A 27,805-nucleotide genomic window follows, 5' to 3' on the forward strand; every position below is an offset into this window, starting at 1 on the left:
GATATAAAATTTAATAATAATAATAATAATAATAATAATAATAATAATAATAATAATAAGAATGCAATGGTAAAGGCGTCACCAGTCCCTCTTGTCCTTTTGGGGCTCTGGTTTACCTTAAGAACAGGCCCCCAAGACAGACGGAGCCTAAGGAATGAGAGGCATCTCTAAAAAGGCAGAGAGATGTTAACTTTGCATCTCTAAAATACCTTGGTATGTAAATGGGAAAGACTGAAGGTCAAAGAAGACGGGGACGGCAAAGGATGAGATGGTTAGACAGTGTCATAGATGCAACAAACATGTTCAGTGGTGTATCTCCAGTCTCCTTTTCCCTTCTGACATGTTACTGCCTGTGTCTTCCCCCCCCCCGCCCCAGAGAGAGGCCTCTCTTCACAGCCAAGTGACTAAAGGCATCTTTTCATGGATGGAGGGGCAGGAGGTGGAAGGGCAGGACCCAGGAGGACCTGGAACTGGCAGGACAGCAAGGAAAGGGCCCCTTCCTTTGAGCATCCAAACCTGGACATTTGGGATTTTCCATTGCCTTCAGTGGAAATCCACAGTGGGATGCACAGGAGGTTGGATTTTCATTAGATAGAAGGCCTCTTCCAACATCTAGGTACAGCAAGGAACTCTGCACATGCTCTGAGGAACCTGATATAGCCTTGGTAACGTGTACTTAGCAAGTGTATTGGTTTTGATTTGAAAATCTCTGTGCTGGGCGTTCCTCTCTCTCTTTTATTATAATACTTTCTATGAAAGTCTTCTTTCTATGAAGACTTCGCTTAGTACAATTTACCTCTTTGTAGCGGTTAAGTGTGTGGACTCTAATCTGGGAGAACCGGGTTTGATTCCCCACTCCTCCACTTGCACCTGGCTGGATGACCTTGGGCAAGCCGTAGTTCTGATAAGAGCTGTCCTTGAAAAAGAGCAGTTTCTGTCAAGAGCTCTCTCAGCCCCACCTACCTCACTGGGTGTCTGTTGTGGGGAGGAGAAGGTAAAGGAGTTGGAAAGCCGCTCTGAGACACCTTTGGGTAGTGAAGGGCGGGGTATAAATCCAATCTCTTCTCTTCTTCTAAATCTCTTAGCCATGAGCTAGACTGCAAGAAGTGACATTTTTCTGGGTTTCTACTACCCAGTTATTTTGTTATTTATCTAGTACTGTGCTAGAAAGATACTTTCTCAAGATGCTTTCTCTAGATGTTCTTGGGGGGGGGGGAGGTTCTGGGGCTGTGGCCACCAGTTACTAGGATGTTTCCGGGGAACCCTTGGTCTTCCGTAGTCTCTCAGCACTGAAAGTTGCTTTCCCTGTACTTCCTTATACTGGATCAAACTGTTGGTCTCTCACCATCAGTCTTGTCTGCTCAGACTGGTGGCAGCTCTCCACGGTCTGGGATGGAGGTCTTTCACATTGCCTGCTACAGTGGTGGCGAACCTATGGCACAGGTGCCAGAGGTGGCACTCAGAGGTGGCACATTGCCCCAGCCAGGCCCAGACCATCATTAAAGTGTCGAATTCTCGGCCAAATAATTTTAAGTAAATGAAAGCATTTGGGATTCCTTTCCTTACTTTGTTTGGATCATCTTAAGTTAATGTGTGAGTTGTTTTTTCTAAAGTAAAACCTCCTTATTCAGGTTAAATTGCCGTGTTGGCACTTTGCGATAAATGAGTGGGTTTTGGGTCACAGTCTGGGCACTCGGTCTCTAAAAGGTTCGCCATCACTGGCCTACTAGATTCCGGGGATGGAACTTAGCATCTGAATGCAGACGACCGAACAAATCACAGTTTGTTGTTATGCGTCTAAAAAGGATTTCCAACTAGGCTTGTAGCTGGTTTGTTAGTTGTGGCTCCTCCTTACTGTGGCCTGAGGTGACGTCTGAATTCTCCGGTTCCCATTTTTCAAGTCACACCGGTCCTGGGGGTAGACGGGAGGAGTGGCAAGAAGCAGACAAACCCAGGGTTTATGAGCCAAAACAACGCCTAATTTTCTTCCAGGATCGAAGAGGCCGTCATCAGGGACACGCCCCACAGCAGTGACGACCCCTCGTCACTCCTAATTCAGTACTGAACCAGGGTGTGCTGCAGTGACTAAGCGTGTCAGACCTTGACCAGGGAGGACAGAAGAAGGTAAGCCAATGCCGTGAGTGTGGGGGAGAAGAGCCCTGCTGGGTCAGACCAGTGAGGGTCCATCGAGTCCAGCCTCCGGTCTCGCACAGTGGCCAACCAGCTCCTCTGGAGGGCCAACACCAGGGCACAGAGGCCGAGGCCTTCCCCTGACGTGGTCTCCTGGCTCTGGGATTCAGAGGTTGACTGCATCTGAATGTGGAGGTTCCCCATAAGAACAACAGAAGAGCCCTGCTGGGTCAGGCCAACCAGCTCCTCTGGAGGGCCAACACCAGGGCACAGAGGCCGAGGCCTTCCCCTGACGTGGTCTCCTGGCTCTGGGATTCAGAGGTTGACTGCATCTGAATGTGGAGGTTCCCCATAAGAACAACAGAAGAGCCCTGCTGGGTCAGGCCAACCAACTCCTCTGGAGGGCCAACACCGGGGCACAGAGGCCGAGGCCTTCCCCTGACGTGGTCTCCTGGCTCTGGGATTCAGAGGTTGACTGCCTCTGAATGTGGAGGTTCCCCATAAGAACAACAGCCCTGCTGGGTCAGGCCAACCAGTTCCTCTGGAGGGCCAACACCGGGGCACAGACGTGGCCTCCTGGCCCTGGGATTCAGAGGCTTAGCGGCCCCCCCTTCCACAAGGACTGGGTGGACAAATAATTCAGGTGTTGTCAGGGCTTTTTTTTGTAGAAAAAGCCCAGCAGGAAGTCGTTAGCATAATAGGTCACACCCAACAACACAAATGCATTAGCATATTAGGCCACACCCCTGACAGTGCCGCTCATTCGCGTATTAGACCATGCCCCCATGGCTTCCCTTGGCTTGCCCAGGTGCCCCGTGGCTACAGGGAGCCGGGGCAAGCCGGCCCTCGGACAGGCCAGGGAGGCATTTAAATGCCTCCCCGATCCTTCCAGGGGTCCCCCGGCCCCCCCGCCTCAGAGTCACTGGGGGGGGGTCACTCTCCAGGCCTTCCCTCTTTGGCCACGCAAGCGCAGAGGTTTTGGCTGTAGTGGGCGTGGCCAACCTTGAAGCCAGCCGGAAGTCCGTTCCTGTGCGTTCCTGCCCAAAAATAGCCCCGGGTGTTGTTATGTGTCTCTTTGGGAAATGGCTGCCTCTCCAGATGAGGCAGCTTACAATGAAACACAATAAAATAAAAATGTAAAAACACGACATGTTACCGAATGAAACCAGTGAAAACAAGCCAGGGCCTAAGAACAGCTCCACATCTGCGTGGAGCAGCACAAAGACGAAGATGTAAGGAAGTCCGGAGGCCAGACGCAGACCATGAAAAAGGCTCCAGGGGGGGTCTGATGGCGCTTCCTCCTTCTCCCCGCAGTTTGGCGTTGAGAGCGGTGAAGAGGACAAGGGGCGGGGGCGGGGGGGTGTCCGCCCAGGAAGCCCAAGCTCAGGCCCTCCCGCACCAGGCCCCCCCCCCGGGTGAGTCGGGCGGGGGAGGGAAGGAAGGAGGGGAAGCTGGGGGGGTGAAGTCTCCCCACTCATTCTGCCTCCCCCACCAAATCGTCAAGATGTACACATCCACACTAACGGAATGTGCATATATTCCCCTTTCACATGACCGCTTTATCTAAGTGTGCTGCGTGAAGAACATTAGTTTACACGTCAGCTGCCATCTTTTTTTAAACACATTTTCTTCCTTTCCCGACAAAATCATATTTACTTTGTCCATTTCTTTTATTTCTATAATTTTTGTTATTAATTCCTCTCTACTTGGTATTTTATCTGATTTCCAACATTTGACTATAAGAATTCACATGTCAGCAACTGTAATCCGTGAGTGTATGAGCACGTAAAGATTTTGTTTCATTGACGAGGGAAGAATGTTTTGTGCCAGGTTCATGGATTACCATTGTCGACGTGTAAACTGAACGGGAGTATATGCAAATTCTGTGAGTGTGGATGTGTACATCTTGACGACTTGTTGATGAAATACCACTCACTGCGACACAGCAGTCCATCAATATATATATTTTCATTATACGTCGCGGCTGTTTTCGTCCTTGGTTGCGACCTACCCGTGATCTCTCTGTTGTTTCTACACCTCCCACCAAGTCAGCGGCTTTGATTCCCGACACAGAGGTTCACCACTGAGGGTCCCAACTGAAGTGGGGGGTTCCCAGATCTCTCTCTGTGCCGCGCCCCCCCCCCACTGCCCTTTCCACATCTCCCTGGTGTCCAGGAAGTGCCCTGGGCCTAGATGAGGAAAACCCCTTGCCTGGGTCAAGACAGGTTGCCGTGCCAGTCTCTCTGCAGCTGGAGACAAGAGCCGGAGTCCAGGAGCACCTTTAAGACGAACAACACTGCTGGCAGAGGAGGAGCGGGCGTGAGTCACGGCTCACCTCATTCTGAAGGTACCTGGAGAAGTCAGCCGTGACTCATGAAAGCTCCAACCTGGCCACCGATTGGGTTAGTCTTTTTTTTTTCCTGCTTGCCCCAAATAAGAAAGAAAGCTAATGCAACCTTAGGATGCATTCACAGAAGCATTGTGTCTAGATGAACAGTGATAGGCTGGAACAGTGGGCTGAGACAAATAAAATGAATTTCCATAGAGAGAAGTGCAAAGTCCTACACTTAGGTAAAAAAAATCATAGGCACAGATATAGAATGGGAGGGACTTGGCTTGACAGCAGCACATGTGAAAGGGATCTGGGTGTTCTGGTTGATCACAAGCTAAACATGAGCCTGCAGTGCGATGTGGCTGTGAAGAAAGCTAATGCAATCTTAGGATGCATTAACAGAAGCATTGTGTCCAGATGAAGGGAGGTGGTAGTTCCGCTCTATTCTGCGATGGTCAGGCCTCACCTGGAGTCCTGTGTCCAGTTTTGGGCACCACATTTTAGGAAGGATGTTGACAAGCTCGGGCGTGTCCAGAAGAGGGCAACCAGGATGGTGAGAGGGTTGGAATCCAAGTCTTATGAGGAAAGGCTGAAAGAGTTGGGTCTGTTTAGCCTGGGAAAGAGAAGGCTTAGAGGGGACATGATTGCAGTCTTCAAGTATCTGAAGGGCCGTCAGGTAGAAGATGGAGCGGATCTATTCTCTCTTGCTCCGGATTGGAAGACTAGATCTAATGGGTGGAAATTACAAGGGAGTCGTTACCGGCTAAATATCAGGAGAAACTTCTTAACTGTAAGAGTGGTTGAGCAGTGGAACAGTCTGCCTCGGGAGGTGGTGGATGCTCCTTCGCTGGACATTTTCAAGCGGAGGCTGGATGACCATCTTTCGGGTATGTTGTGTAGGGCTATCTTTCAGCTATGCTCCTGCAGAGTGAAGGGGGTTGGAGTAGATGACTAGATGCAAGGTCCCTTCCAACTCTAACATTCTATGATTCTATTAGAAGTTTTAATTGAACACAAACACAGACATACTTTCACAAACACTAACACACAGAGACAAACACAAATGGGGGGTAATAATGCATAGCACATGGTTTCACTTTAAGCCTTATATATCAACAGTTTTCTCAATGCAAGTAACTAAAAGAGGGGAAAAAAACATTTTCTTTGTTGGCTTCTGTATTTCTCATGATTTTCTTGTTATTCCAGTCTTTATTAATCAGGGTATATTATTGTAACTATTAGGTCAGTCTTGAAGAAGAAGAAGAAGAAGAAGAAGAAGAGATTGTATTTATACCCGCCCTGCACTACCCAAGGGAGTCTCAGAGCGGCTTACAAACTCCTTTCCCTTCCCCTCCCCACAACAGACACCTTGTGAGGTGGGTGGGGCTGAGAGAACTCTGACACAAACGGCTCTTTTTCAAGGACAGCTGTGCCAGAGCTTGTGACTGACCCAAGGTCACATCAGCAGCTGCATGCGGAGGAGTGGGGAATCAAACCCGGTTCTCCCAGATTAGAGTCTGCACACTTAACCACTAAACCAAACAGAAGTACAGTGTCCAGATCATGCAAAGAGATGGTATCGCTTTACTCTGCTTTGGTTAGACTCATCTAGAGAATTGTGTTCAGTTTTGGGCCCCATAATTAATGAAGGATATAGACAAGAACGTGTCCAGAGGAGGGCAACCAAGATGGTGGTGGATCTGGAGACCAAGTTTGGTGGAGTGGTTAAGAGCGGTGGTCTCTAATCAGGAGAACCGGGTTTGATTTCCCACTCCTCCGCAGGCAGCCAGCTGGGTAACCTTGGGTCAATCACAGTTCCCTCAGAGCCATTCTGTCAAGAGCAGTTCTTGAAAGAGCTCTCTCGGCCCCACCTATCTCACAGGGTGTCTGTTGTGGGGAGAGGAAGAGGAGGAGATTTTAAGCCACTCTGAAACTCAGAGTGGTGGGGTATAAATCCAATTCTTCTTCCTCTTCCTCGTTTTCCTTCCTCTTCCTCCTCATCTTCCTTCCTCCTCCTTCTCCACTGTTCTGGGCCTTGGCGGGGGGGGGGGGGTCTTTCCAGGAGGTCTTCTGGGGTTCAAAGGGGAAACATGTCTACATGCGGTAGAAACTTTGACATGTGGGTGTGTGGGGGGGTTATCTGTATGTGTGTGTCTGAACTCTTTCTACCAAACACCTTTCAGCCCTCTTAGAAATGACAGCCCTGAACAGCAAACTCCAGCTCCTTCTGCACACCCGTGCAGCTGTACAGACTGTGCTTGGGTGTGGCTCCCAAAGAGTTGCCTCTGGACTGCCAAAGATGGCTGAGGCGTGGAGCATGCCCAGATGTCTCCTGGTCCAGGCAGCTCAATTTCCCCTCCCCTGCCTCTGGGAATGTTCAGTGCGGCTGCCTTGGGGTGCAGAAGGAACTGAGCGTTCCTCAAGCGGCTCTCCTCACTGCTGGGCCTTCCAGGTGTTCCTGAGGGCACAGGATGGGCTATAGTTGTGAGGGGAAAGCCAGGTTCCTTCCCTTCTGTGACTTTCTCCAAGGAATCTACAATTTGCCGGTGAAGGCAAAAAACAACAACCCAGCTCTGAGGAGAAAGGGAGCAAAGCCCCCCACCCCCGGATTGTGCATCACCAGCAAGACCAGAAGAGCCCGAGCCAGTTGATGGGAATGTCGAGGCTCTCCCCCCGACCCTTATTTCCCTGGAGCCTTTGCTGACTGTGCCTCGGAGCCACGCTGGACACGGCTTCTGATGAACTGGCTTGGGGAGGAAGGTGAAATTATCGTGTGGCCTTGTGTGTGGAAATAGCTAGGAGATCCGGGAAGGATTGTTTGGCTGCTGAAGCTGTAGTTCTTTTTTGGCACCCCTAGGTGGCGAGCTGTGCTTATTACTTTTTAGGCGGAGGGCTCTGTGACTTGCCTAAGGTCACCCAGCTGGCTTCCAAGTGGGGAAGTGGGGAATCGAGCCTGCTTCTCCCTATCAGAATCTGCCGCTCTTAGCCACTACACCAAACTGGCTCTCACGGCTTGGGGAGGGCCACAGAGATAAGCACTGCGCGTTTCTCTTCCAGGGGCAGCCTGGCAAGCCCGGCTTAAAATGGCCCCAGGTAAGAGGATCCTTGGCCACAGCGATGAATCTCCCGCCCTGGCCCTGCACTCTCTCTTTCCTGCTGTGGCCTTTGGCACGTCTCCCCAGCACAGAACCTGCCCCTCCTGCTCCACCACTCCTTCCGGAGCTCTTCAGCCCCGGCACCTCTCCCTTTGAAACCCTGTGCTCTGCCCTACGCTGCTCTCCACATGAATCCTCACCCTGTGATCCCCTCTTTTTCTTTGCCGCCACTTCAGTGGTGGAGAACCTGGGCAGAGGCCCCAGAATAAGTCTCTCTTCTCTGTCTCCCTCTCTCTCCAGGGCTCGCAGGGGCCTACGGGGCTGATCGCCCCCCCCAGGGAAACCAGGCCACCAGGTCAGTCCTTTGGAGGGACTGAGGGTTGCGTGTGGAGAGCAGGCCTGAGGTGGAGGGGATGGGCGTCCTCTCACGCCCTCTCTCTGTGTGATCCCCAGGGCCGAGCCGGAGCTGACGGGGCTCGGGGCGTGGCTGGAGAACCTGCTGTCAAAGTGAGGCAGCATCTCCTGACCGGAGAGCCCCAAGTCCCCTTCCGGTCTCTGCTTTCTGAGGGCTCTGGGGGAGGTCCCACATGAAGAGGTCGAGGGCAGAGACTGTCATGAGGGGGGGCACCTTTTCCCTTCCGGGGGGTCTCTGGTCCCCAAGGTGAGGGGCTTTATGGTAAGCCGCCTCGAGTGTCTCAGGGTAGAAAGGAGGTCAATAAATATTTTAAATGGGAACCAATACATAAAAAGGGGCTGCCCCCTTGGTTTTCTCTCTGCGGGGCGACCGCAACTTTGGTGGATTTTATTGGGGGATGGGGATCAGCTGCAGGTAAAATAAATTCTTTGTGCGTCGAAATTCGGCAGCCCACCCGTGTCACCAGGTTCTGCAAAGCATCAAGACTTTATTAGCTGATCTGCCGGCTTTTGTCAATTTATTCAGCTCATCCTATTCTCAGATGGGAGGGACAAGGGCCCTAGTACCCAGCCCTCCCGTGTCCCCCCCTGCCCGGCCTGTTGAGCCAAGCTTTACCTGGCCCTGTCCGTGATATTTCCTAGCCATTTCCACCATCTTGAGAACAAGGAGCTCAGTTTTTCCCCTCAGAGCCCTGAAAACTGAGGTCCTCAGGCTGAGAAGTGAGGTGCTTCATCAAGGTCTCAGGCCCAATTAAATGGTGCAGCTCTTGTGGTGGTGGGAGGGGCCCCTCTCTGAGCTGAATTCCCCTCCTCCCCTCAGCAGACACTGAGATCCATTCTTTCCTCTTAGGGGGATGATCGAAAAGTAGGACCACGTTGTTAGCGTTGTTTTGGTGCGTTTTAATGATAATTGTATTGCTCCCGTATCCGTTTTAATGTTTTTATATATCTATTTGATTTTATGTATTTACTGTGTATTTTATTATTCCTCTTGGAAATGTTCTACAGTGGCTGGTCGCTTGACCGTATTAATAAACTTGACTTGACTTCACTTGAGAACAAGGAGCTCAGTTCTTCCCCTCAGAGCCCTGAAAACTGAGGTCCTCGTCAAGGTCTCAGGCCCAATTAAATAGTGCAGCTCTTGTGGTGGTGGGAGGGGCCCCTCTCTGAGCTGAATTCCCCTCCTCCCCTCAGCAGACACTGAGATCCATTCTTTCCTCTTAGGGGGATGATCGAAAAGTAGGACCACGTGGGCTTCCGAGAGAACCAGTAGGTGCCACCCCGCATTTGGTACCTGCAGGGGATTCTGGGAAAGATGGTGCGACTGTTCACCTGTACCACAAGCTTCTGAAAATTCAAGGGTTCGGGGCCGTGTTCTCCCAAACAGCACTCAAGGAGATAAAACGTGTGTCTCTGAGCTGCACCGTGCAGTGGGGGCTCTCCTGACGGAAAACCCCCCTTTTGTTCTACAGAGGACCGTTTTGGTCCTGTGAGCCCTGAGAGAGATGTGTCTTTTCAGGCCTCGCAGAAGATTTACAGCCCCGATTTTCATTGATTCAAGGAAGTCTTCATGGCACAGAGGCTTTTTGACATAATACTATAGGCGTAATTGAAATACATGGGGAAAGTGAACATCCAGCACTTTTGGAAGAAATACTGGATGCGTAATTTAGATCTCGGACGGATGTAGCCCTGTTCGTAGCGTTCTGCTCATTCAGCCCAGGACATTGGCCCCCCGACCAGAGGCTTCGTCTCTCTCAAGCGCCAGCCTCCTTCAGCAGCCTCTTCAACTGGAGAGTTTCAGATCCCTCCAGATAACTCACCCGGTCTGCTGGTGGAAGGGGGCAGAGTCTGGGAATGGGGCAGGATCCTTTCCTTGGTCTCTTTCATTCCGTCTCTTACCCCTCTCCCTCGCTGCTTTTTTCAGATGTGGGGACCATCCATAAAGATAGAAAATAGAATCCCTGAAGCAGAAGGAACTTCCTTGGAGCAAGAGCAGAGGGCGCAGGCCATGGAGCGTGCCCAAGGTGTCCTGTCCTCTGGTAAGGACTCTTCATGCCTGGATGTGATTGGGGCACCCAGTGAATTTGATGGATAGAGGGTTCAGGTCAGGGGGGAAAATAAACACTTCTTCACACAACACAGAGTTAGTTTGCGGAACTCGCTAATTGTGATGCCTCTCAAAGGGGATTGGACCAATTCCTGGAGGACAATTCAACTTGGTGAATAAAGGGAGCCTCCACCTTCTGGGGAAGCAGAGCTCTGAAAAACCCTTTCTGGGGGCCAACGAGGATGGAAACATCTGGCTTCTGTGCCCGTGCTTCTAGGGGCATCTGGCGGGCCGCTTTGGGAAATAGGATGCCGGAATAGGGATGTTGTGCTGTTGCCTGGCAAACCCTGGGGGCTTTGGGGGAGGGCTTGGGGCAGATGTGATGTCATGTTGCTGTTGTGTCTGGCTGAAAACCTGGTTGGGAAGTGAGCCTGCCAAGAGGCACTCTGAAAACTCACTGATACTACCCTCGAGTCTTCAGATGTGCTCAAGTCGTGTCTGGGCCAAGTGTGACGGTGACGTGATATGCCACGTCATTTCCATCTCCCTCTTCACCCTCCCTCAAACCAGACACAGGCCTGACACAAGTCTGAAATATGTTGGCAGCATTTAGAGTCCTGGGGCTCCTGGTACCTGGTCCTTTTCTTCTGCCTCTCCCAGTGTTTTGTAAAAAGTGTTAAAATGTGTTGAGTGGAAACAGGGCAAGGTTTTACAATCCTGGCCATTTGGTGAATGAAGCAGGGAACAAAGAAACAAATCAAATAAAAGTCGTGGAAAAAACCCTTCCTTCCTCCTTTGTCTCAGGAACAGGCAGTGGAGAGATGCTGTTGCGCCGTCATCTTTTCAGAGGAGTGGAAATGGCTGCTGCCCCTCCCGTTCAGGTAGGGGATATGAGCGGGGGACGGCCTGGGTTCCCCCTCCTTTCTCGGGGGGGGGGTTTCTCCTGCAGTCTCTTCAAGCTGTCTGGGCGAGAGGGGCTCTGAACGCCACCCCCTTTACCCCATGCCAAGGCATACATCCTGTACCCTCCCAGACGACTCCCTTCCAGGGTGCCATCTCTGCCTGGCGTGATCTCTGAGGAGGTATTTTCTGCTTTTTCTTTCAGGGTCCATTTTCCTTTGAGGAGGTGGCCGTGTATTTCACTGATGCCGAATGGGCCCTGCTGGATCCGGACCAAAGAGCCCTCTACCAGGAAGTCATGCTGGAGAACTACGGGAATGTGGCCTTTCTGGGTAAGGATCTTTCATATGTGGGAAATGTGCGAATTGCTGCCATTGTGAGGAGGAATGTATCAAAATATGGAATAGCAATGCGCCATTTTGAGGCCTGTCCAGCTGTTTCTCCAGAGGCAACTGAGGCCAGTGTTGTGGCCGTAAACCAAGCCAGAGGAAGTGTCCTGGCCTGAAGCGAAGGTGGGATAAAAGTCCCTCAGAAAGATTCTGGAAGGGTCCAGATCCTCATTTCTCTGTTTCCAGCCTTTGCAACACACCTTTTCCCTGGATGGGATTACAAACATCTGCTCCGACTGTGATCTGGAAATAATCCGTCCCCCTTCTACCATTTGGGATTGTGGGTTTTGATGTTGACCATGTTTCTGTCTTTCCAGGAGAATTTTTTTTAATTTCTGTCCCTTCCCATATGAGCTACCACCACCCCTCTCTCTCTGTCTCTCCCCCCCCCCCCCCTGTGGTATCCTTATATCCTGTATATTCTGGGGAAAGGTGAGGGGGTGGTTAAGGCTGGAGAGTTCTTCAAGAGGATCTCCAGAGAGGATTTCCTTCCCAAGTGAGTTGGCTGAGAGTGGGGATCCTTCACGGTTATGTTAAGGGAACAGGAAAGGAATACCCATGGGACGTTTCTGCCTCATTTCTAACTGACTTGTAGTTTAGTACAATTATAATCCCCACTGGGTAAGGCGGGAGGGAGACCTTCTGGGGCCTGGAATCTGGAGATTCGGAAGCTCCTTCTCGGCAAGAGCTCAGCTGTGGCTCTCGAAAGGCTGTGGTATCCTGAAATCCTGGATATTCTGGGGGAAGGCAAGGGGGTGGTTAAGGTCAGCCAAGCTGGACGAGGCCAAAGGGCTCTCAATCCTTTCCTACTGCAGTCACATATAGACCTTTGGACCTTACCTGCCCTCCCAGGTGCTAAATGTTGCAGAATCAGTCCTCGGCTAAAACTCTGCAAAACCTCTGATACACCTTTGGTACTTTAATGTCGACAATAATTAGCTCGTATAGTTGAAACTTTGGTCCTGTTCCCAGGAAGCTTCAGGACTCTGCTGAGTGCTGTGGGCCCTTACTGTACACCACTTTGACTCACAAGACGTTTGCCTCCTGGGGACGTTTATAGTTTGCAGCAGTCCGAAATCACTATCGAATTCTAAATAGATAGAGTACCAGAAACCAGCTTCCTCGACTCGTGAGTCACCCTGGCTTAACACAGCTTTCCTTGACATTCCTGACTCCACAGATAGAATGAAAGGGGCTGACTTTGTCGTGCACGTCAAATGCTCATCACAGACTTGTCTGACAGTTACATTAGTTTCAGTGGGTAAAAAAAAGAGTACTGTACTTAATGTCTGGATTAGTTTTGTTCGAGGTTGTTCTGATCAACCACCCTGCCATGGTGAGTCTTAGCAGAACAACCAAGGATATCCCTTTCAAACTTAGAAGTGCACAATTTATGTAATGGGGTGGTGTTGAAATATTCTGTGTTGACTATTGGAATGCTACATAAATGTTTTCTGACTTAAGAGTCTCAAGAACTTTGGCTCACTGAAAATGGAGTTTGCTTTAAAAGTTTGGTTCCGTCTGGCTGCGGCCTGCTCTTGTTTAAGAATGTTGTCTTTAAGTGTCCTTGGTTTCACACAGTCGTGCTGGGGAGAGCGAACATCCTTGCACCTGCAAGTTAAGATGTTCCCTCCCTGGACTTGGCCTCCCTTGTGAACATTCCAGAGTAGTTAAGTCCTGTGGGAAGGGACTGGTGCCGTGAAACTGCAGGTCACGTCAGCTGCTCTTCTGACATGACCAGAGACCAATCAGAGACCAATGAAAACATCATTTCCTTGATTGGCCTTCTTGTATCTGGAAGACATTGCTTGAACCCTGATTGGTGCCCAGGCCTAGCAACCACTGAAGGTTCCAGTGATAAATAACCTGCTTTAACATCCTTTCTACATGATGGTGTTGCATGTCAAGCTGACCTGTAATTCTGTCTTGCTCACCTTTTGGCCATCTTGGGAGTTCTGGCTGCCGAAGCCAACCAGCCTGACGCTTGGGACTCTGGAGACGGAGTACATTTGGACCCAGAACTGGATGGCTAACATCTTGTCTTTGAGAACCAAGGTTCTAGAAGTGTTTAGCAAGTTTGTTAATCTTTAGCTTTCTTGTTTTCCCTCACAGTACTGTTTTAAATAATTCTGAATCTTTTAATGAATATATCTTGTGCACTTAAATAAAAATATATTTTATTTACCAACTTCTGGTATTTGTTTCCACTGCTGCAATAAGTTATCTGGTGCCTAAAACTGTAGGTTGCTGCCTCTAGAATAACCTGTGGGTCTCGTGCTGTGAGCCAACCTCGCAGGGAGGATTCCTTAGCTGAGCCCAGTAAGGTCAGGAGTCTGTCCTTTGGTTCTTGACTGGAGGGACACAAAAGGACTGGTTAACCAGCACTAACTGATTAAAGGTATACAGGTACCTTTAACCCCCCTTTGTAAATGTAGCTGGTCACCCTCTTGGCGAAGATGATCTCCAGCCAAGGTTGGGCAGGATTTGGAGGGAGGCTGTCTTTGACAAAGAGTGTGTAATGCAATAAATTGAGTTTTGGTTTAGAAAAACACTCTCTCCCTCTCCCTCTCCCTCTCTCTCTCTCCTCCCCCCTCCCTCCCTCCCTCTCTGGATAACACTGGGAAGCCAGCATCTCTCCCTCCCCAAAACAAACACAGTGGGAAGGAGAGTGCAAGAAACGGTTCCTGCACCCCTCTTTTCCCCAACACTAGACTTACCTGCCCTCCCAGTTGCTAAACATAACCAGGTAAAACAACTTACCTGTTGCCTGTCTCGCCCCAACCTAGCCATGGTAATTCACACAACAGTCACCTCTAGACTTGATTACTGTAACTTGCTCTACGCTGGGCTGCCCTTGAGGCTGATCTGGAAGTTAAGGATTGTCCAGAATAAGAACATAAGAACATAAGAGACGCCAATGTTGGATCAGGCCAAAGGCCCATCCAGTCCAACACTCTGTGTCACACAGTGGCCAGAAATACCAGTGCCATCAGGAGGTCCACCAGTGGGGCCCCCTTTGTAAATGTAGCTGGTCACCCTCTTGGCGAAGATGATCTCCAGCCAAGGTTGGGCAGGATTTGGAGGGAGGCTGTCTTTGACAAAGAGTGTGTAATGCAATAAATTGAGTTTTGGTTTAGAAAAACACTCTCTCCCTCTCCCTCTCCCTCTCTCTCTCTCCTCCCCCCTCCCTCCCTCCCTCTCTGGATAACACTGGGAAGCCAGCATCTCTCCCTCCCCAAAACAAACACAGTGGGAAGGAGAGTGCAAGAAACGGTTCCTGCACCCCTCTTTTCCCCAACACTAGACTTACCTGCCCTCCCAGTTGCTAAACATAACCAGGTAAAACAACTTACCTGTTGCCTGTCTCGCCCCAACCTAGCCATGGTAATTCACACAACAGTCACCTCTAGACTTGATTACTGTAACTTGCTCTACGCTGGGCTGCCCTTGAGGCTGATCTGGAAGTTAAGGATTGTCCAGAATAAGAACATAAGAACATAAGAGACGCCAATGTTGGATCAGGCCAAAGGCCCATCCAGTCCAACACTCTGTGTCACACAGTGGCCAGAAATACCAGTGCCATCAGGAGGTCCAGCAGTGGGGCCAGGACATTAGAAGCCCTCCCCCTGTTGACCCCCCCCCAAGCACCAAGACAGAGCATCACTTGCCCCAGAGCCCCTATCTATACCTTGTGGCTAATAGCCACTGATGGACCTCTGCTCCATATGCTTATCTAATTCCCTTTTGAAGCCGTCCATGCTTGTAGCACCCACCACTTCCTGTGGCAGTGAATTCCAAGTGTTAATCACTCTTTGGGTGAAGAAGTACTTCCTTTTATCCGTTCTAACCCGACCGCTCTGCAGTTTCATGGAGTGCCCACGAGTTCTTGTATTGTGAGAAAGGGAGAAAAGTACCTCTTTCTTTACCTGCTCTTTCCCATGCATAATCTTATAAACCTCGATCATGTCACCCCTCAGTCGTCTTTTCTCCAAGCTAAAGAGCCCTAAGCGCTTTAACCTTTCCTCATAGGGAAAGTGTTCCAACCCTTTTATCATTCGAGTTGCCCTTTTCTGCACTTTTTCCAAAGCTATAATATCCTTTTTAAGGTGTGGTGACCAGAACTGCACACAGTATTCCAAATGAGGTCTCACCATTGATTTATATAGGGGCATTATTATATTGGCTGATCTGTTTTCAATACCCTTCCTAATAATCCCCAGCATAGCATTGGCCTTCTTTATTGCAGTCACACACTGTCTCGACATTTTCAGTGAGTTATCCACTACAACTCCAAGATCTCTCTCTTGATCAGTCTCTGCCAGTTCAGACCCCATCAATGTGTATTTATATTTAGGATTTTTGGCTCCAATGTGCATCACCTTGCACTTGGCCACATTGAACCCCATTTGCCATGTTGACGCCCACTCGCCCATCCTTGACAGATCCCCTTGGAGTGCCTCACAATCCTCACTGGTTTTCACCACCCTGAACAACTTTGTATCATCCGCAAATTTAGCCACTTCACTGCTTACTCCCATCTCCAAATCATTAATGAACAAGTTAAAAAGCAGTGGACCAAGTACTGATCCCTGTGGTACCCCACTGCTTACCACCCTCCACTGAGAAAATTGCCCACCTACACTCACTCTCTGTTTTCTATGAACTAGCCAGTTTTTGATCCATAAAAGGACTTGTCCTTCTATCCCATGATTTTTGAGCTTACTTAGGAGCCTTTGATGAGGAACTTTATCAAAAGCTTTCTGGAAGTCAAGGTAAATAATATCTATTGGATCCCCCTTGTCCACATGTTTGTTCACCCCCTCAAAGAACACTAACAGGTTAGTGAGACAAGATCTTCCCTTACAGAAACCGTGCTGAGTCTGCCTCAATAGGTTTTGTTCATCTATGTTTTGTTCATCTATGTGCCTACTAATTCTTTCCTTAATAATGGTTTCCACCAATTTACCCGGTATCGACGTCAGACTGACTGGCCTGTAATTTCCCGGATCTCCTCTGGAACCCTTTTTAAAGATGGGAGTGACATTAGCTACCTTCCAATCCTCAGGAATGGAGGCAGATTTTAAGGAAAGATTACATATCTTTGTCAGGAGATCTACAAGTTCACATTTGAGTTCTTTCAGAACTCTCGGATGTATGCCATCTGGGCCTGGTGATTTTTCAGTTTTTAAGTTGTCTATCAGTTTTAGGACCTCCTCTCTCGTCACCTCAATCTGACTCAGGTCCTTACAGGGACACCGGTAACTGCACTTACACAACCTGTGCTTCGCCAGCTGCCCTGGCTCCAAGTTGAGTACTGGGTCAGGTTCAAGGTTTTGGTCTTGACCTTTAAGGCCCTGAACACTCAGGGACCAAAGTACCAACAGGACCTCCTATGCTGGTATGTCCCCCGGAAAGCATTAGGCTCCAGTGACCAACATCTATTGGAAGCCCTTGGCCCAAAAAGTGTTCGTCTGTCCTCAACCAGAGGCAGGACCTTTTTAGTTTTGGCTCCAACTTGGTGGAACTCTCTGCTGGTTAACATCTGGGCACTGTGGGATTTGCTACAAATTAGGAGGGCTTGCAGGGCAGAAATGTTCTGCCAAGCGTATGGTTGATGACAACCCTAACCATGTGATTCACAATCTGCTTTCACCCCTCTTCCCCCATTGCTAATATAAATTGAGGGCCAGAATTGTATGATGGCACCATACGGTTATTGGGCTTTAGAATTGTATTTTCAACTATTTGATGTGTTTTATATGACTTTATTTATTTATTTATTCATTTTATTTATCCTTGGATTTATATCCCACCCTTCCCCGAAGGCTCAGGGCGGCTGACAAGGGCACAGTGTGCCAAGGTTATAACAATAAAATGCATAGTATTAAAAATGTGAACCACTCTAAGCTCACTTGCGAGGAGGGCTGTAAACAAAACAACAAATAAATAAATGCTGTCCCTTTATTCCAGCAGAGAACAATCAGTGGATTGAGAAGAGTGAGCAACTTCATCCACAATTGCCAGATAAAGTTAATAATGAAGATTTAAAAGGAAAGGTCAGGAATCGAAGCAGACCTATGAAAAAGAAAGGCATCCATTTGGTTGAGAAGAGAGATGGAAGACAGCGTAATGTGCAGTTTCCAGAACACAATATAATGAAGACAAGTAAATCTGTTCACTACAGAAAGTACATCAAATACAGGTCACAGCTTCTTGTGAATGAAAGACTACAAAGAGGAGAGAAACCTTTGGAATGCCCAGATTGTGGGAAGAAATTCTGTAACAGTGCCAGTCTTCAACACCATAGGAAAACCCACACAGGGGAGAAACCTTTTGAATGCTCAGAGTGTGGAAAGAGATTCACTTGGAGTGCCTCTCTTAAAGAGCATTGGAGAACCCACACAGGGGAGAAACCTTTTGAATGCTCAGAGTGTGGGAAGAGATTCAGTACCAGTGGCAATCTTCAACAGCATCAAGGAACTCACACAGGGGAGAAACCTTTTGAATGCTCAGAGTGTGGAAAAAGATTCAGTCACAATGGCCGTCTTAAATATCATCAAAGAACCCACACAGGGGAGAAACCTTTTGAATGCTCAGAGTGTGGAAAAAGATTCAGTCACAATGGCAGCCTTCGATATCATCAAAGAATGCACACAGGAGAGAAACCTTTTCAATGCTTGGAATGTGGGAAAAGATTCAGTCACAATGGGAGTCTTCAAAATCATCAAAGAACACACACAGGGGAGAAACTTTTTGAATGCTCAGAGTGTGGAAAGAGATTCAGTCACAGTGTTAGTCTTCAATATCATCAAAGAACCCACACAGGGGAGAAACCTTTTGAATGCTCAGAGTGTGGAAAGAGATACAGTCACAATGGCAGTCTTCAGTATCATCAAAGAACCCACACAGGGGAGAAACCTTTTGAATGTTCAGAATGTGGAAAAAGATTCAGTCACAATGGCGGTCTTCAATATCATCGAAGAACCCACACAGGGGAGAAACCTTTTGAATGCTCAGAGTGTGGAAAGAGATTCATTCGCAGTGGCTCTCTTCAAAAGCATCAGAGAGCCCACACAGGGGAGAAACCTTTTGAATGTTCAGAGTGTGGAAAGAGATTAAGTAGTAGTCTCAATCTTCAACGGCATCAAGGAACCCATACAGGGGTGAAACCTTTTGAATGCTCAGAATGTGGGAAGAGATTCAGTCAGAGTGCCCATCTTCAGGTGCATCAAAGAACCCACACAGGGGAGCAACCTTTTGAATGCTCAGAGTGTGGAAAGAGAGTCAGTACGAGCAGCGATCTTCAAAAGCATCAAAGAACCCACACAGGGGAAAAACCTTATGAATGCTCACAGTGCGGAAAGAGATTCAATCGGAGTAGCAGTCTTCAGGTGCATCGAAGAACTCACACGGGGGAGAAACCTTTTGAATGCTCAGAGTGTGGAAAGAGAGTCAGTACGAGCAGCGATCTTCAAAAGCATCAAAGAACCCACACAGGGGAAAAACCTTATGAATGCTCACAGTGCGGAAAGAGATTCAATCGGAGTAGCAGTCTTCAGGTGCATCGAAGAACTCACACGGGGGAGAAACCTTTTGAATGCTCAGAGTGTGGAAAGAGATTCAGTCACAATGGCGGTCTTCAATATCATCAAAGAACCCACACAGGGGAGAAACCTTTTGAATGCTCAGAGTGTGGAAAGAGAGTCAGTACGAGCAGCGATCTTCAAAAGCATCAAAGAACCCACACAGGGGAAAAACCTTATGAATGCTCACAGTGCGGAAAGAGATTCAATCGGAGTAGCAGTCTTCAGGTGCATCGAAGAACTCACACGGGGGAGAAACCTTTTGAATGCTCAGAGTGTGGAAAGAGATTCAGTCACAGTGGCAGTCTTCAACTGCATCAAAGAACCCACACGGGGGAGAAGCCTTTTGAATGCTCAGAGTGTGGAAAAGGATTCAGTAACACTAGCAATCTCTATTGTCATCAAAGAACCCACACGGGGGAGAAACCTTTTGAATGCTCAAAGTGTGGAAAGGGATTCAGTACCAGTGGCAATCTTCAGTGTCATCAACGAACCCACACAGGGGAGAAACCTTTTGAATGCTCAGTGTGTGGAAAGGGATTCATTACCAGTAGCAATCTTCAGTGTCATCAAAGAACCCACACGGGGTAGAAACATTTTGAATGCTCAGAGTGTGGAGAGGGATTAAGTACCAGTGGCAATCTTCAGTGTCATCAAAGAACCCACACAGGGGAGAAACCTTTTGAATGCTCAGAGTGTGGAAAGAGATTAAGTCAGAGTGATAATCTTCAAAGAACCCACATGGGGGAGAAACCTTTTGAATGCTCAGCGTATAGAAAGAGATGCAGTCAGAGTGGCCATCTGCAAGAGCATCTCAGAACCCACAGAGGGTAGAAACCTTTTGAATGCTCTGAGTGTGGAAAGCGATTCAGTTAGAGTAGCACTTTTCATAAACACCTAAGAGCCCACAGGAGGTGAAGCCAGGCAACCGCTTAGCCCATGAAAAAAGCATTTCTCTTATTTCACTACGAAAAGACAACCACAGACCACATAAAGCATTGAAACAATATATACTTTTGTAAGAAGCTTTAAGCTACACAGAAATCTTACTCTAATTTGGAAGAAATGTTATAAATGTTCAAACTATAGAAGGAACTTTAACCATTTTTGAAGCCCTCAGATAGATCCCACCAGGAAGAAAGCAAGGATGGGCTTTGCTAGCTGAAGTACATTCAAGATAGTTGGAGGGATTAAGTCTTTGTGTGTGTGGGGGTTCTTCAAAGAGTTGTTTGATAAGTGTGGAAATCTCAGGACTTCTGTATTTGGAGATGTTTGATGTGGAGCTCTTGAGGACTGCCTCTGCAGATATAAGATAACATTATTTTATTTACTGTTTTGCAAGTAACTTGCTATTATTCCCTATACAGCTGTTGAACACACTCGGATGTTTGTATTTGCTTGGCACTTTGAGTGCTTACAGCTTAGTTAGCCTTGAATTATATCTAAATTACCTCAGCGTTTTGTTGAAGCTTTTATCTCCCTGCGCTCAGAGTGTGGAAAAGGATTCAGTAACACTAGCAATCTCTATTGTCATCAAAGAACCCACACGGGGGAGAAACCTTTTGAATGCTCAAAGTGTGGAAAGGGCACTGTTATTATTAATCTTCACTGAGTGGGAGAGAGGCTAACGAGCCTGTTGAAAAGAAAGAAAGAAAAAGATATATGACGAGGCAACAGTCTTTGGCTTGAAAGTTTGCAACCAAGGGGAAAAAGGGAAAAAGAACTCTCCAGTTTAAAAAGAAAATACTTCCCCAGTAGAGAATGACTATCGGAACAACACAGATATCATGAAGCTGTAGTTGGTGTCCTCGTGGAACATACTGGATTGTTTGTACAGAAAGATAAGCAGATGGTTACTTTAATTGCTTATTATCACAGCTGTTGTAGTTTTGTGAGGAGTATTGACTGAAATTTCTGTAATGGGCATCAGTAAAAGGGCCAGGGACATCAAAGATATTTCATCAAGCCCAGCACCCAAACAGACAAAACATGAAGATTTTTAAACTACTACTTTCCCCTTAAGGGCATATTCACTTTCAGAATCCAACTGCCCAACATCCAAGAGTAATTCTATCTTTGATAATAGTCTTACAGAGGTAAGGGGAAAGGATTGTGTGTCGCCTCAAGGAGAAAGAGCAACTGAGCCTTTTAATTCCAACTAAGACTATAGCCCTGTAAGGTAGGCATACATGTCTGCAAGTACAGAGGCCAAATAGTTCCCTGGAATTCTAAACATATGATTATTTCTCACTTAAGAGCTCTTTTTAAGGAAAGATTTGCACTTACTTATCTCCATAAAATCTTTTAATAACTCAGATCAAATTCAGAGAGTGGTCCTCACTTTTGACAGCTTGCGGATACTGGGTCTACTGTAGCAGGAGGAGGCTTTTCTAGAAAGAAAGGGAATTTTCCCTGTAAGTGTTTTTGAGGATCTATTAGTCAAGCCCTTGTTTCCAGAAAGAAGGTTCTCAAGTCCCCCAACGGTAGAAACTAACTGTCCTAAAGAGGTCCTATGAGAAACTGCCGCTGTCAACCACCTATGTCCACTATACTTGAAAAGACCCTTCTTAGTCTAGACAATTCCATAGAAGAACATTAGCTAAACTCTTTTGCAGGAAATAAACCAGATTCAGAAACAACTTATTTTTACAAAACAGTGATATTGGCAACACTTTCCCAAATCGGCTAAACTACTTTCCGGGAAAGTAAGAGAAGAAGAAAAAAAATCATAGATTATACGTCAATTAAATAATAAAAAAACAGGTCCTATCTATTCCCCTAAACAAATAGCTAATGAATTTGCTATATATTATAAAAATCTTTACTCTTCTATGAATCCTGCAAGTCAGGCAATTGAAGAGTATATAGAGGCTCTACCTAATCTCTCTACACTATCTAATGAAGACAGGTTGACTCTGGACTCCCCTATTACAAGTATGGAAGTCTCTGAAGCCATGAAAAAATTTAAACTGAATTCAGCTCCTGGTTTGGATGGTTTTCATTCTAACTGTTACAAAGCATTTAATTCACTTCTATGTGCCCGATTAGCAGCAACTTGCAATCAAATTTTAATCTCGGGAAATTAGTCCTTCATGGAAATCGGCTACCATAGTTCCTGTCCTTAAACCAGACAAGGAGAGCACTGAAGCAGCAGGATATCATCCAATAGCTCTGTTAAATACAGACTATAAAATATTTACAACTATCTTGGCTGAATGGCTTAAAAAATCATTCTCAAATTTATACACCCTGATCAGACAGGATTTATGCCGGGTACACTGCTGGCAGACAATACCAGGTGCGCTATTGATGTATTACATTATTGTGAGTACATTTCCAAAGAGGCAGTCATTTTAAGCCTAGAGATGTCAAACGTTTTTGACTCAGTCATATGGGCTTTGGCTCTGCATTTCTCAGGGCCCTCACTATGATCTATGCAGACTCACGAGCGCAATTAAAATCTTCGGAAGCCCATTCTTCCTTTTTCCAAATTAGTCGAGGCACTAGACAAGGATGTCCCCTTAGCCCTGGAACCCCTTGCAATTAATCTAAGAGGTGATCCAAATATAGAAGGTGTCCAGATAGGTAAATGTATACATAAGGTTTCACTATATGCAGATGATTTATTTTTATATCTGTTTTCTCCTGAAACATTCATTAGCTGCCCTACAACCTATTTTTGCTATTTTTGGCTGTTTCAGGACTTATGGTAAACTTAGAAAAATTGGAACTTTTTCCTATAAACCTACATCATAAAACTGAACAACTACTCAAAGCTCAGTTTAAATATAAATGGGTTGTTAAATCTATGAGATACTTAGGTATTCATATTCCTAGGCATTTAATGAAATTAGAAGCAGATAATTTTGATGAGCTTTACAACCAAATACTAAAAGATTTAACAATGTGGAATCAAAAATTATTATCATGGTTAGAAAGAATTTCCATAGTTAAAACCTGGGTATTACCAAGATTGGTTTTTTTGTTTTCGGCTTTACCAATTTCATTAAAAGACTCAAAACTTAAATTTTGGCAAACCTTAATCAACTCCTTTATATTGAACTGGAAAAAACCCAGAAGTGAGGCACGTGATAATGTGTCGTCCCCCTAAGGAAGGAGGTATGGGAGTCCTACATGTTAAGAACATAAGAACATAAGAGACGCCAATGTTGGATCAGGCCAAAGGCCCATCCAGTCCAACACTCTGTATCACACAGTCGCCAGAAATACCAGTGCCATCAGGAGGTCCACCAGTGGGGCCAGGACATTAGAAGCCCTCCCACTGTTGACCCCCCCCCAAGCACCAAGATGACAGAGCATCACTTGCCCCAGAGCCCCTATCTATACCTTGTGGCTAATAGCCACTGATGGACCTCTGCTCCTTATGCTTATCTAATTCCGTTGTGAAGCCGTCCATGCTTGTAGCCGCCACCACTTCCTGTGGCAGTGAATTCCATGTGCTAATCATTATTTGGGTGAAGAAGTACTTCCTTTTATCCGTTCTAACCCGACCACTCAGCAATTTCATGGAGTGCCCATGAGTTCTTGTATTGTGAGAAAGGGAGAAAAGTACCTCTTTCTCTATCTGCTCTTTCCCATGCATAATCTTATAAACCTCAATCATGTCACCCCTCAGTTGTCGTTTCTCCAAGCTAAAGAGCCGTAAGCGCTTTAACCTTTCCTCATAGGGAAAGTGTTCCAAAGCTATAATATCCTTTTTAAGGTGTAGTGACCAGAACTGCACACAGTATTCCAAATGAGGTCACACCATTCATTTATATAGGGGCATTATGATATTGGCTGATCTGTTTTCAATACCCTTCCTAATAATCCCCAGCATAGCATTGGCCTTCTTTATTGCAGTCACATACTGTCTTGACATTTTCAGTGAGTTATCTACTACAACTCCAAGACCTCTCTCTTGATCAGTCTCTGCCAGTTCAGACCCCATCAATGTGTATTTATATTTAGGATTTCTGGCTCCAATGTACATCACCTTGCACTTGGCCACATTGAACCCCATTTGCCATGTTGACGCCCACTTGCCCATCCCTGACAGATCCCTTTGGAGTGCCTCACAATCCTCCCTGGTTTTCACCACCCTGAATACTTTGTATCATCTGCAAATTTAGCCACTTCACTGCTTACTCCCAACTCCAAATCATTAATGAACAAGTTAAAAAGCGGTGGACCAAGTACTGATCCCTGTGGTACCCCAGTGCTTACCACCCTCCACTGAGAAAATTGCCCCTTTATACTCACTCACTGTTTTCTATTAATTAGCCAGTTTTTGATCCATAAAAGGACTTGTCCTTCTATCCCATGATTTTTGAGCTTACTTAGGAGCCTTTGATGAGGAACTTTATCAAAAGCTTTCTGGAAGTCAAGGTAAACAATATCTATTGGATCCCCCTTGTCCACATGTTTGTTCACCCCCTCAAAGAACACTAACAGGTTAGTGAGACAAGGGTTTTTCCCTTACAGAACCCATGCTGAGTCTGCCTCAAAATCAGTCCCCCCCCCCAGACTGACCATTGTGCTAAGTTCTCAAGTGAGGTATGTGAGCAGCACTAAGTGGGTGAGGAAGAAGCCTTCTCCAGTAAATAAGGCTCTGAACCATGGAGGCTTGGAGAATGCGGGGGGGAGTAGTTCCCTTTGGCTGACAGAAAGATGGGGGGAAGCGTGCTGTTCTAACGACATGTGTGTAAACTGATGTTCTGCCCTCCCTTCTCTTGCCTCTGTCATGGAATTTGGGCTGGATTCAGCCTCAGCCATCAGCTATAAAACTGCAAAACCTCTGGTACACTGATAAAATTGTAGAGGTGGCCTAATGAACAAAATCTATTAATTATTGCTTTTATTTCAGAGGTCTTTGGGAAAAGGCATTGGGATTTCCTCAAACAGTTGAAAAACCAGTTAATACCAAGCAGAATTGTAAAAACAGCTGTCTTATATCCTATTTAATTGTCAAAGAAGGAATTTCTTAATGAACAGGTGTCCCAGCATCAAAAAAAATCAGTACACTATTAATGAGGATGAAACGATCCGTCACAGTAACGACCTGTCAAAGGTTGAAGATTTATGTTTAGGCTTTCTGCTTCAAAGGAATGGTTTCAGAAGCTCGTAACTGTTTATGACTTTTAGTATTTTTAATAAGGAAAATCAAGCTAACCTTTTCTTCTTTTTCAAAATGCTTTAGCATATTAATATTGAGTTATTGGAAACCTGATTCTGATCAATAAGCAATATTTATATGCCTTTTCAGCAGCTCTCATTATTTTACAGTAATTAGACTGTTTGCTTGCATAGAAGGACATAAGTAAAGATGCTTCCAAGAGCTAATTACTAGGTGTGTAGTTATCTCAAAGTCCAGCCAAAAACAAGATAATAATCACAAGTCTTTTGAGAATTAAAAAGGCCAATTAAGAGTGCAGAACTTGTATTTTATTTTATATACAAGGAGGACACCTAATGGCTAAAGCAAAATTGCATATTTTTGCAAAACCAGAAAATTTAATTTAGATTTAATTTCTTTTAAAAATTCAATAAAAATCCCCTGGTGGATTAAAATAAAGGATAACAGGTGAATTCAAGGTATCTATAGATGCTTTATGTCATAGGCTACTCTGGAACATTAGAAAATGCATGTAAAGAGTTTAATTTTTTTGACTATCGTTATGATCTTATATTTTTCATATTTTATACATGTGTTTTACATCTTTCATAGGAATAGCCCAAAGAAATGTTACTAAAGAGCTTTTTATATACATATATGCATGTATTGATATAAAGGAACCATATTATAATGGGAAAAGTTAAATCCTGTACTCAGTATGAACTCAACCTGTAAGTTCATTCAGAGGTAAGAGACTGGGAGAAAAGTGAAGAAGACACGTGTATCATCATCAAAGATCTGTAAAGTTGAAATGTGGCCAGTAACATCTTGTTTGTCAAATGTAAGATTAATGAATGTTGCAAATAAATAAAATCAAACTGAGCAAAGTGTAAATGATGTCAGCGGTGATGTAAAATTGGGAAGAACAACAAAAGGATTTAAGTCAGATCCCTGCTGCTACTCACTGCACATCTGGGCTGAAGTTTTGGCTGTATGATGTCCCATTTATTCGAATAAACTCTTTGTTTTTACCCTCCTTGCTGTGTATCTCACTGTGTGCAATCAATTGGCTAGCCACACAAATCAAAGAACCTTAGCATCCTGGGGGTTATTGCCTTCAGAATCATAGAATACGAAGGGACCTCCAGGGTCATCTAGATTCACAAATACTCTCCCACCCTAATGACCCCTGTACCATGCTGAGAAAATGGCAAAAATTCTCCAGAATCCACAGGCAAAGTGGCCTGGAGAAAAATTGCTTCTGGCCCCAAAGTGGCAACCAGCATTTTCCTGGGCTTGTCAGAAAGCGCCACAACCACTAAGCACTGATGCAACCCTTCCTGCCCTCGTAAGCTACTCTGAGTGAAGGGCGGGGTATGAATTCAATCTCTTCCTCCTCTTCCTCCTTCCACCAAATTTATTACCCCATCAGCTTTAAGAAGCTGAATTGCTGCCTTCAGTTTTGAGGGGAATTTAGCTAAATGGCAGGCCTCAGAAAGAGGTGGGATATTAACCAAGGATCTGCTACCTATGTTTATGGGGATCTTTCCCTTTAAGAGAGCTCTCCTTAACCAGTCCAAAGGAAAAATAGAGAATGTTTCATTGAAAGGTAATTAAGGAATTTAATATACAGGGAGCACACAAAGAACATACACTCAAAATCTATGAGAAATTAAAGGAGTGGGAGAATAGCAGGGAGTGAAGACGTCCGTGAAGAAGGAGACATGGCAAAATGAGCAGTGCTTCGCGGAGAGGAAGGACCCAGTATAATGGGGGTGCGTGTTGGTAGGCACCCAAAAAAATACAAACACAGCAATGGGGCTGCGCTGGGTTAGTTATACCCAAATATACTTCCAGAGGGCTTGCTAATGTGAGGAGTCCCTCAGAACAAAACATTGATAAGATTAATCAGGGGTGAAACAATGTGATTTGGAAATGCTGTATAGAGTTCCCAAGACTGGAAAAAAGAGATCAGAGGTTTTCTTTTAGACGCAAAGTAGAATTTTGGGTTGGGTTCCTGATTGCTTCTTTGGTAATTCAAAGAACCAATGGATTGCTCATTTAAACTAATCAAAACAGAAACAATACTGCTTAATGAGCCACCTGGGTTTGGGGTGTGCAAAAGAAGTAGAAGTCAGGACTTTCTATTATAAAGGAAATGTGAGGAGGAAAGAGGAGGTAAGATTGACAGGGTTAGCGATTGAGATCTCCCCAACTGTCTGGCAGATGTTTCCTGCTAGAACGTCAGTTCTCTCTCTCTGGCTAATTCTAATTGTTCCCCCCCCCCCAAAATCTAACCCTTTCTTGTTCTGCCTGAATTTTGGCCTTTTCTTATTCTGACTGAATTTCGGCTAACTCTAACTGCTGTTATTTTGCTATTCTTTCCTTTTGAGCCTCAGTTCTGGCTTTTTCAGCCTCAATTTTTGCCATTTCTATCTGCATTCTCATTATTTCTAATTCTTGATTAGTATTTATATCAGCAGATGCCTCACCTGCAGGTCCATCTCCTTACAGCGCCAGTTTGGTGTAGTGGTTAAGTGCGCGGACTCTAATCTGGGAGAATCGGATTTGATTCCCCACTTCTCCACTTGCACCTGGCTGGATGGCCTTGGACAAGGCATAGCTCTGATAAGAGCTATTCTTGAAAAAGAGCAGTTTCTGTCAAGAGCTCTCTGAGCCCTGCCTACCTCACAGGGTGTCTGTTGTGGGGAGGGGAAGGAGTTTGTAAGCTGCTCTGAGACACCTTTGGGTAGTGAAGGGCGGGGTATAAATCCAATCTCTTCTTCTTGTGCCTCTG

General features: G+C 46.2%; 1 protein-coding gene and 1 pseudogene across 1 annotated transcript in view; both read left to right on the forward strand.

Annotated features, from left to right (window-relative positions):
* Positions 1-10,069, forward strand: part of LOC107124780 (oocyte zinc finger protein XlCOF6-like) — a 94,817-nt gene extending 84,748 nt beyond the window's left edge. Inside the window, exons 7-8 of the mRNA XM_015428289.1 lie at positions 8,011-8,064; positions 9,899-10,069. Coding sequence (XP_015283775.1) covers positions 8,011-8,064; positions 9,899-10,069 — 225 coding nt within the window. The remainder of the gene's footprint in view (positions 1-8,010; positions 8,065-9,898) is intronic.
* A 1,072-nt stretch (positions 10,070-11,141) lies between these two features.
* On the forward strand, positions 11,142-20,505 carry LOC107124781 (annotated as a pseudogene).
* The last annotated feature ends 7,300 nt before the right edge of the window (positions 20,506-27,805 follow it).

Source organism: Gekko japonicus, unplaced genomic scaffold (assembly GCF_001447785.1).
Source record: "Gekko japonicus isolate JY-2015 unplaced genomic scaffold, Gekko_japonicus_V1.1 scaffold2678, whole genome shotgun sequence".
NCBI classification, from domain to species: domain Eukaryota; kingdom Metazoa; phylum Chordata; class Lepidosauria; order Squamata; family Gekkonidae; genus Gekko; species Gekko japonicus.